This window comes from Sinocyclocheilus anshuiensis, unplaced genomic scaffold, assembly GCF_001515605.1.
Source record: "Sinocyclocheilus anshuiensis isolate Anshui unplaced genomic scaffold, SAMN03320099.WGS_v1.1 scaffold716, whole genome shotgun sequence".
In the NCBI taxonomy this organism is placed as follows: Eukaryota; Metazoa; Chordata; class Actinopteri; order Cypriniformes; family Cyprinidae; genus Sinocyclocheilus; species Sinocyclocheilus anshuiensis.
Genome location: NW_015555755.1, coordinates 208,813 through 220,251, shown reverse-complemented (window position 1 = coordinate 220,251; position 11,439 = coordinate 208,813). Strand labels below are relative to the sequence as shown.

Sequence of the window (11,439 nt, the reverse complement as noted above, 5' to 3'; positions counted from 1 at the left end):
ATGCTGTTCAGTTGCTTTGACACAATCTGTATTGTTAAAAGCGCTATATAAATAAAGGTGACTTGACTTACACAAGCACAAGTGGTTTCCAGTACACTGCCATAAAGCATTCTATGAAGTACCATGTACATACCATGCTATATAAATATAGCAATCATACTAGTCTGTACCATAATATATATCAAAGTACCATGGTTTTACCATGTTTTTTAACTATAGTACTATGGTAATACTACAGTTTTCCAGATGCTATCATGAAACAACATCTCAAAGTGTGCTCAGATAAAGTCTGCGATTAAAAGTCTCAATACGAACTCAATCGTTTCTCATCAAACAATCTGAGTTGCTCTCCACACTCATTTTACAGCTCGATACGATTTCCTCTGTAAAGATGTTAAAGCACAATCTGATGTCTTGTTAAGCAATAGCGAATTACCATCGGAATATTTTATCATCTACAAACTCCATTAAAGGCATTATGTAACGTTTCCATGTGAGCATGTTTATATTTATGCAGACTGATTCAGTAAAGAGCATCAGAGCTTTTATTGTCTTTCAAATAAAAGCCTGATCACAATCAGTAATGCACGCATTCAGCGGCTAATACATATGCCATTATTTACATCCGCAGTCGGGGATAATTAGCTATTCGCTGGCGACGGGAGACATCTCTCGCGTTTGGCACACAAAAGCACAAAGCCTTCATTTAAGTTGATATTTGCTTCTGAAAATGGCTCAAATGTGTCATGGGCAGAATGGTGTAATAGTATAAAGCACCTAGCAACACTAACATCACGTCTGGGCAGCGGACACACTCACACACACACACACACTCACACACATGTCTGGTTTGCTATCCTTGTGGGGACTCTCCATAGCGCACGCACGCAGACACACACTCACACTCTCACACACACAGACACACACACTCACTCACACTCACACTCACACAGACACACACACACACCCTCCAGGGTAAGCGGAAATTGTTTTTTTTATAAGCGCAGAAAGGCCCTTTGTAAACAATACATATATCTGAGATCTCAGACGCTCTTTCATGAAAGTGAAGCGGCTCTTTGTGAACGTGTTTTTCTTTGCGCCGAGGGCACAAGGGCGGCAGTCTTCCTCCGTCGCGCGCAGCTCGCAGGCAGAGGAGGCTGTGTTGACAAGCAGGGTTTACTCATGGAAAAAGCCTACAATGCACACTCTGTTCAGAGACTGACTTTGGATGCTATTCAGCGCAAGACAAAGCCGCCCTGTGGGGCTTTTTTTGGGGTAAGCCCTCTGGTTTAACATTGATTTTCGGTATAGTTCATGTGAAGAGAAACAATGAGCCCAGCTCCAGCCACTTCAGCACAACATCGGAGGGAAAGAGAAAAAAATAGGTTGCACATGGTATTTTGTGTTTCGGCGTGTGAGTCAGATGTCCGCTGAGATATGGAGAGGCCCGAGTCTTCAGTGACCTGAACTGAACACATTCGATCCAATAAAACAATGACTTTTAAAGGAATCACCCAAACATGACCACTGAAAAGGACATGATGATGAGAGAAAAAAAGATATCTCAATGCTTTTTCGTCTCTCACAAAAGTTTTGCGTTTCTTTGAGAAACGTTGCGTGCTTTTACAAATGTTTCACAAAACTGTGCTTTTGCATGCAAAACCTTTGAGTTCTCTGTGTGCAAATGCAGTTTAAAGGGGGAATGCAAAACATAATTCAACGCTTTATTACTTTTCAATGCTTTTTTGTTCTCTCACAAATGTTTTGTGGTCCTTGAAGAGACTTTCTTGCAAATTCTTCCCCTAAAACGCAAAACTTTCGAGTTCACGGAGAGCAAACGCAAACTATAATTCAATACTTTTTTAGTTCTCTCAAAAGTGTTTTGCGCTCCTTTGAGAAACTGCGATCTTTCACAAATCTCTTGAGATCCCTCGAGAAACTTTGCATTTGCTTGCAAAACCTTTGAGTTCTTTTCGCGCAAATGCAAAGTTTCTTGGGGAATGCAAAATATAATTCAATGCTTTTTTACTTTTCAATGCTTTTTTTGTTTTCTCTCAAATATTTTGAGACATTCTCTCGCAAATTCTTCCCCCAAGAAACGTTGCATTTTCTCACAAAACTTTTGAGTTTTTTGTGCGCAAATGCAAAGTTTCTTGGGGGAATGCAAAATATAATTCAATGTTTTATCACTTTGCAATGTTTTTTTTTTTCATTCTTCAAGAGACTTTCTCTTGCAAATTCTTCCCCCAAGAAAATGGGCATTTGCTAACAAAACATTTGAGTTCTTTTCAAGCAAAAGCAAAGATTCTTGGGCATACTTTTCAATGCTTTTTTTGTTTTCTCTCAAATATTTTGAGACATTCTCTCGCAAATTCTTCCCCCAAGAAACGTTGCATTTTCTCACAAAACTTTTGAGTTTTTTGTGCGCAAATGCAAAGTTTCTTGGGGGAATGCAAAATATAATTCAATGTTTTATCACTTTGCAATGTTTTTTTTTTTCATTCTTCAAGAGACTTTTTCTTGCAAATTCTTCCCCCAAGAAAATGGGCATTTGCTAACAAAACATTTGAGTTATTTTCAAGCAAAAGCAAAGATTCTTGGGCAACACAAAGGTTTAGTGAGTGAAAGCAAAACTTTTTTGCAAGAGAATGAAAAAACATCAAATAGTTGTTTTTCTTCCCATCTCATATTTTTCCATCATTGCAAAAGATAATACGGTGCTGTTTTTCATGAATGCAGTTTCTCAGGGAATGCAAAGGTTTTGCGAGAGAACACATAGTTTCTCGAAGGAACACAAAACATTTGCGAGAGCATTGTGTTTTTCCCCCCAGCTCATATTTTTTCCATGATTAACTGTACAAACCTGTACGACTCCTGTGTTCTGTGGAACACAAAAGAACGTTTTTGAAAAACATTGGAGGCCATTGAATTTCACTGTATGGACAAAAATATGTTCTTTCATGTTCTGCAGAAAAAGGAGGCCATACAGGTTTAAAACATGAGAAATTGACAGAATGATCATTTTTGGGTGAACGATCTTTTTCTTGACATGCCCTCGACTGCAGGCCTTGACTTGGTTCAATGATAAGCGTACAGTATCTGTTATAAAATATAAACCATGGCTCACATGTGGTGTGTTTTTGAACGCAGAAACGGAGAATCTCTTCACATGATAAGCCTGTCTGTCTGCCTTCAGATATGGACTTATGGAGATAAAACAAACAGTATATTGACTTCTAAAGACACTTTTTAATTTTCAATGATTAATCTGTCCGCCACAATAAATGTCTATGAATTATATTCATACCGGAGCTTTTATCAGAAAACACCCATATATGCGAACAAGATTTATTTTGGTTATTTGATTAAACAGTATATCATGCAGGGCTGCACGATTTGGGGGAAAAAAAATAATTGTGTAATTTTCTGATAAAATTGTGATTGCAATATAAACGCAAATTTTTAAAATAAAAAAAGCTTCAGGTTTGCCGTGCTTGTTTGTAGGGCTGCACAATACGACAATCGATCAATAAATCAATAAATAAATAAATGATGTTGTTTGTTGTTGTTATTATTTTATTGTCATATTGATATATAATCAACATTTTTGGACAAATTGTTATTAGTATCCTTATTATCATTTTCCTTATTGTAATTGTTAGTATCCTTATTATTATTCATTTATTTTATTATGATTATTATTTTTATCAAATAAAAATGTTAAATAAAATGAGAAATTTTGCTATCGTAGTGATTTACTTTAAAATAAAACAATTACCATTTAAGAAAAATATAATAATAATTATTATTATTACTATTATTGTCATTATTATTATTATTGTAAATGTCTATTAATTGTGCATCACTCATTTTAATTTCAATTATATTTTTTATTTTTGGTAATTTGGTAATTTTTTCTAATCGAGGACGTTCCCAAATGTCTGTAAAGTAAGGTTTTGTCAAATTTAGCTCTATTTGCACTCATCTGCAGCTCAGTGAACACTCACACACCTCAGCATCTGTCGCCTGCTCAAACACGGATGCATGCATTCATTCACGGTCGGTTTTTCCTTCTAATATGACTATATCTGCATCTACATGCCTATAGTAGCTTTTGCATGGGCTGCTAGACACTCTTGAGATGCTGCCACACATGGCAAAAAATATGTTTTTTTTGGCAAAAATATATTTTAAATATATTCTAAATATTTGTTGTAAACCATGAAGTTCAATTAAATATATATTTGAAATTGAATATATATTTAGTTTTAACCTGCATATACCAAAATATATTTAAAAATGTATTTCAGGGGTAAGAAAATACATTTACAATATTTCAGTAGCCTACATTTAGGCTTTGTTCATGGTTTATTTTTATTCAAATGATCTTTCTTTCATTAAAATATATGTGTAGGGCAAAATATATGTATAAATGCTTCAAATATATATATAGATATACTGTATGTATATCTATATATATATATATCTATATATATATATATATATATATATATATATATATATATATATATATATATAGATATATATATATATAGATATACATACAGTATATCTATATATATATTTGAAGCATTTATACATATATTTTGCCCTACACATATATTTTAATAAAAGAAAGATCATTTGAATAAAAATAAACCATGAACAAAGCCTAAATACTTTCCGTACCCACTGTATATATATATATATATATATATATATAATATAAGCTATTGATAGAAAAAAAGATATGTATGTAAATATACCTTAGCAAATATATTTTTTGGCCATTTTAAAATAGATTGTTTTATATTAAATATATTGCATTGAATATATATTTTTTTAATATAAAAAAAAAAACACATATTCTGCAAATATATAAGGACCTTGAGACCTTAGTCACTGGTGTTTAGTGATGAGCTTCTGGCTCGAGGTCTGCATTTAAAGTCACAGCAGAGGTTTCTGCAGACCAGTCCAGTTCTTCCACACTGACTCAATCAATCACTTCTTTCTGAACCTTGCCTTATACACAGAGGCATCGTCATGTTAAAATAGAAGAGGGTCCTGTCCAAACAGTCGCTATAAAATTAGAAGCACACGATTCCCTAGAATAGCATTATATGCTTAAGCATTAAGATTCATACTCACGGAAATTACTAAAGTAGTTAAACCTGTTCATTAGAAGAGTGTGTCCCAATACTTTTGGCAATATACTGCACATCAAATATTAATAAAGTTTAGTGCTGTCAAACGATTAATCGCGATTAACTGCATCCAAAATAAAAGTTTTTGTTTACATAATATTTGCGTGTATATTTATCATGTATATATAAATACACACACATACAGTATATATTTAGAAATTATTTACATGCATGTATTTATATGCATATAATTTATATTATATATAAACATATTTAATATATAAACATAACATATTTTTCTTAAATATATACATGCATGGGTGTGTATTTATATATACATAAGCATCCCGTTCAGTGTGAATGCACTGGAAACGCTGCGTTACCTGCGGCTCGCTGGCACTGACTGCGGTTGGCGTACGTGAAGTGATCGTCGCAGCTCTGAGACGAACAAACACAGCCGTCGGCCGTCAGATTACAGCCAGAAAACACACACGCTGGGTTCACGGGACCCACAAACCTGTGTCTGTGTTCATGACGGCGAGAACCTGAGAAACACAGAGAGTTACAGGTCAAACACAGGCTAGCAATGATTAATGCGGCATATAAATTGCGACTTACTCGAATGTAAACTTGGACACATTTCTTGTTGAATGAATTTAAATAAATTTAGGTTTATATAACTTTATGCTGAACATAAACACTGTGACATGATGGTTTATGAAAAGATATATCATGTATTAACCTTTTAAAACACGTCCCAGAAGAGCTGCGCGCATGTCTGCTTTGAGACGTGTTCCAATCCCGGCGCAATGAAACAAAAGGCAATAAAAAGATTATTGTGCTGATACTAATAGAAACTATATGTTGAATGTGTTAAGTAATGTTTATTAGACTTTCTTTCCTGTGATGGGGCTGTTCAGAGAGAAAATGCAAGAGTTTATGTTGATTTACTGTAAATGCTAAATGCTGTTTAGTTTGTGTAAGAATTACAGAACCTCAGACACTTTGATCTTCTGAGACAGACAATACACACACAGTGCATTAACATACAGACATCTGTCTCCACATCTCACTGAGAGCGCTGTACATTCACTCCCCCCACCGACAATCCCTGCCGGTACGAGACTCGAACCCACAACCTTTGGGTTATGAGTCCGACTCTCTAACCATTAGGCCACGACTTCCCCACAATTTACCATAAATTGTTACATTTGATCTATTCTGACTTACTCTGAAATTATTTTCTCAAGTAGATTAAGTGAAGGTTTATGTTTCCACAAAGCTGTGTCCAGGGTTGAGTACACACTAAATCTCAGGTTTAGATGGAGCATGGGGCCCATCAGGTGAGATTCTAGATTTCTGACTAACCGCTTGACCTTATAGTTTAAGTTGTACTCAGTTACGGTAACCATGTATATGATTTCAGAGTTAATTAAGTTGTACGAAGCTATATTAGCTGTCGGGGTCTAGACAAAGAGGGTCTAGAAGAACCGCTGATTAATACTTTGAGTGTTAATTAAGTTGTACGTAGCTATATTAGCTGTCGGGGTCTAGACAAAGAGGGTCTAGAAGAACCGCTGATTAATACTTTGAGTGTTAATTAAGTTGTACGTAGCTATATTAGCTGTCGGGGTCTAGACAAAGGTGGTCTAGAAGAACCGCTGATTAATGTTTGAGTATTACATGGGTAACTGTAGGGGGCTAAACAGACCTACTATTTAAAGTATATTAAATAGTATTAGCCACAAAACCTCTGGCTAAGGGTCAGACTGGCGAGTTTGTGATCGTGGAGCCCACGCGTAGCGGCCGCCGTGAGGCATCCTAAATGACATAGATTCCTAATCAACGAGTAAAATATAAGTAAAGAGTTAACTAGAATAATCAAATGTCAGAATAATTAGAGACCGACAAACAACCAATTTGCCTTTCAACCTACATTCGAGGTCATACTAAAATGGAGTCAGATGAAATAATAAAATGGAGTCAGATTGAGTTAAACCTAAATTGAATAACTCTGTGCGCTGAAAAGACCGAACACGCAAGAGACCTTCATCCGCCACTGGATACCTTCCTTGGGCCATGTGCGCGGGCCTTACATTTGTAACCAGAATACTAATAATAATTAGAAAAAAATATTTCTACATAATTAGGGGCTTTTAATCATAAACAAGCTTGATATACACTGGGACTCTTATTTTGAAATGTCTAGTCTTTACTACTTCCAGCAGCTCATTATAAAAAGAGTAGAGAAATATGGGAACCAAAATAATAATAAAAAAAGACTTTATGTATAATGAGGGCTTCTAACGAGATGATCTGAATCAGGTGTGTTAACAAAGAGAGATGTGCAAAACATGCAGAGCGGGGGTACGCGAGGACTGGAATTGAGAACCGCTGAGAACAATTCTTACAAATATAACACGATGTAGCTGGGTGCCACGGACAGATGCCGAACGGCGCCGCCGGTGTGCCTACACTCATAGAAGCTTTTGTTGAAAGATGGAGCAAGGGGCGTGGCAGTACTGAAACACCGTCTAAGCTGTTCGCCAATCACAACGCACTGGGACAGCTAACCAATCACAACACATTTTGTTTTTCGGAAGGCGGAGCTTCATCAAAGCTGGAACTAATCGAGCCGTTTGTGGCAGGCTGGGGAGAAAGGCATTGTAATAATGTAAATTATGTGAAAAATAATGCGTTTTTCGAACCACCAAGCATGAGAGCATGTTCTAGTACACCCCCAAAACAAAATCAAGACTTTGTAAAAGAGCATAATAGGACCCCTTTAAATCATAAAGAAGCTTGAAATAGCCAGAGACTATTAATTTGAAATGTCTATGCTATACTACTTCTGACTGCTTGTTAAAAAAAGATGAGAAAAACATAAATAATAACCAAAATAAAAGTGTTTATGCATAATGAGGCTGTCACACTTTTGCTACTGTGAAGGAGCGAAGGACGAGGAGACACGGATGAAACATAAACGACAGTCTTTAATAATCCAACATGGGAAACACGGAGCAAACAGGAACACACGTAGCACCTGGAAAGATGTATAATACCGGACACTAGACACAGGAAAACACTAGGCTTAAGTAAACAGAACTAAACGAGGTAATATGGGGAACACAGGTGAACGGAATGACTAATTAGACAAGGGAGAAACTAGGTCACGGGGAGCACATGGGGATAGAAAACACAACAAAACCAGAGAGAGGAGGGGCTTGGAGCAGGCGGTGCCAGGTGGGACCCAGGCCACAGCCATAACGGCGACCCACGGTGGAGCCGACGGAGGGAGGAGCCATGGAGGAGGAAGGGCTGATGACTCCAGGGGGCCAACTGACTGCGGCGGAGCAGGTGGTGGAGGAGCCTGAGGCGGAGACGGAGAGCCGATGAGCCAGGGCAACGGGGAGGATCCGGAGGGCCAAGGCGGAACAGATGGCTCAGGTGACCAATGCGGAGGTGTGGATCCGGAAGGCCGCGGTGGAGCCAGAGCGACAGAGGACCGAGGAGGAGCCGAAGGGAAGGAGGAGCCTGACGGAACCGGAGGGACGAGGTGCAGCCGAAGAAGTGGAGTCCCGAGGTGAAGGATAGTCGGCGACAGACCAAGGCGGAGCCGGAGGGCCGAGGGAGCATGGCGGAGAGGAGGGAACTAGGAGCCATAGTGGAGCCACTGGGTTGATGGGCCGAAGCGGAGTCCGGGACTCAGAGGCTGGAGGCGGAGGCCCGGAATTCTTCCGCCATGCCGACGATGGAGACTGGCAGACCCGCGGAGCTCGCACCGTACAGATGGTGGGCTGAGGGCGAGCAGAGGGGCTGTCAGATGACAGCGGTACAGGAGGCAGGAGCGGGAGTGTGGGTGGGCATTTGTGAGCCTCCGTGCTCTCAACGCTGCCCTTGGGAACAGGAGCCCTCTCCAGGCTGGACTCGGGAACATAAGCCCTCTCTGGGTTGGACTTGGAAACAGAGCCCTCTCTGGGCTAAACTCAGGAACAGGAGCCCTCTCTGGGCTAAACACAGGAACAGGAGCCCTCTCTGGGCTAAACTCAGGAACGGGAACCCTCTCTGGGCTAAACTCAGGAACGGGAGCCCTCTCTGGGCTAAACTCGGGAACAGTAGCCCTCTCTGGGCCAGTCTTGAGAACAGAAGCCCTCTCTGGGCCGACCTTGGGAATGGAAGCCCTCTCTGGGCTGAACTCAGGAACTGAGGCCCTCCCTGGGCCAGACGTGGGAACAGGACTGACAGAGGGCTCCGATGAAGTGGGGAGGAGAGGGGGCAGGTCGGTCCATAAATCCAATTTGGGATCCCTTTCAGCCTTCCACATTCTCAGATCCACATTAAGCTCACCCTCAGCCATGGCGCAGTGGGCGGAGCTCCTCTCCGCGCTCTCGCTGTCCACGGCTCTTTCCCTCGTTTCCCTCGTTGTAGCCGGCTCTCGCACCTGGTCTGACGTCATCAGCAGCCCCGGCTCCGTGGCGATCCTCAGCACTGTCTCTCCATGCGGCGATGGCTCGTCGGTCGCGGCGGGCTCAGGCTCTCCCTCATTGGTGGGCTCGGGCATAGGCTCCGCACAGCGAGGTGATGGTGGGCTGGGCTCTGGGTCCGGAGTGGAACTGGCGAGATCATTCACGGGACAGATGGTGAGAGGCGATCAATTTCTCGCCAGTATCCACTCCACAAAGGCGGCGAAATCCGCTCGAGGACCATCTTCAGACGATGGAGCTCTGCACGTGGGGTTCAGGCTGGCATCGTAAAACGCGTAGAGCGCGTCGTCCGGGTAGCTGGTAATATTCGCGAGGGCCAGGAACAGTCTGGTATGGTCCTCGAGCGATCTTTCCCCCTGCTCCAGCAGGAGGAGGAGGTATTCCGGGCGGGTGAGGGCATCCATGGGGGAAACAACGGAAACAAAAAACACTGAATCAAACACGGAAACAAAAACGGGCGGAAAACACACCAATAAACTTTTTGTAGGTCCGGTATTCTGTCACACTTCTGCTATTGTGAAGGAGCGAGGGATGAGGAGACACGGATGAAACATAAACAACAGTCTTTAATAATCCAACATGGGAAACACGGAGCAAACAGGAACACACGTAGCACATGGAAAGACGTATTATACTGGACGCTAGACACAGGAAAACACTAGGCTTAAGTAAACGGAACTAAACGAGGTAATATGAGGAACACAGGTGAACGCAATGACTAATTAGACAAGGGAGAAACTAGGTCACGGGGAGCACATAGGGAGGGAAAACACAACAAAACAGGTCCGTAATCCTGACAGAGGCACATTTAATCATAAACATGCCTAAATTATGCAGGGACTCTTACTTTTAAATATCTATACTGTATTACTTCCAGTTGCTCATTCAAAAATATCAAACAAATATGGGAACCAAAATACCAATAATAACACCAAAAAAAAAGTGATTTTTTCACTTTTTCACTAAAATCGCGATTAATTGCATCCAAAATATGCTCTATTTTATGGAGGGCAAAATATGTATTTTTTAAAAGCTTTAAAAAAATCATATTTTTCATATTTTTAGTTTCAAAAATATACAAAAAATATATTGGTAAATATATATGTGAGTAAATGTATAATATTTTAGTAAATTTGTTCAGCCATTTTTTTTGTATATTTTAAAATATATTTACAAAATGTTTTGAATATATATATATATATTTGGCATGTATGATCCTGGAGTACAAAACCAGTCATATGGGTCAATTTTTTGAAATTGACATTTAAATATCATCTGAAAGCTGAATAAATAAGCTTTCCATTGATGTATGGTTTGTTAAGTTAGGCCAATACTTGGCCGAGATACAACTATTTGAAAATCTGGAATAAAAAAAATCAAAATATTGAGAAAATCGCCTTTAAAGTTGTCCAAATGAAGATAGCAATGCATATTTACAAAATATCTTCATGGAACATGATCTTTACTTAATATCCTAATGATTTTTGTCATAAAAGAAAAATGTATAATTTTGACCCATACAATATATTGTTGGCTATTGCTACAAATATACCTGTGCTGCTTATGACTGCTTTTGAATCTATTTTCTTTGACTGAAATATATGGAGAGCAAAATATATATTTTAAAAGCTTTAAAAAATAATAATTCATATTTTTAAAACACGGTTTCAAAAATATCCCCCAAATTATTGGTATATATACAGGTGCATCTCAATAAATTAGAATGTGGTGGAAAAGTTCATTTATTTCAGTAATTCAACTCAAATTGTGAAACTCGTGTATTAAATAAATTCAATGCACACAGACTGAAG

The 11,439-nt window shown here is 39.2% G+C and overlaps 1 protein-coding gene across 1 annotated transcript in view; it reads right to left on the bottom strand.

Moving 5' to 3' along the window:
• The window catches only part of LOC107673785 (cysteine-rich motor neuron 1 protein-like), a 44,172-nt gene that overhangs the window by 21,287 nt on the left and 11,446 nt on the right, over positions 1 to 11,439 (bottom strand). Inside the window, exon 3 of the mRNA XM_016467574.1 lies at positions 5,528 to 5,689. Coding sequence (XP_016323060.1) covers positions 5,528 to 5,689 — 162 coding nt within the window. The remainder of the gene's footprint in view (positions 1 to 5,527; positions 5,690 to 11,439) is intronic.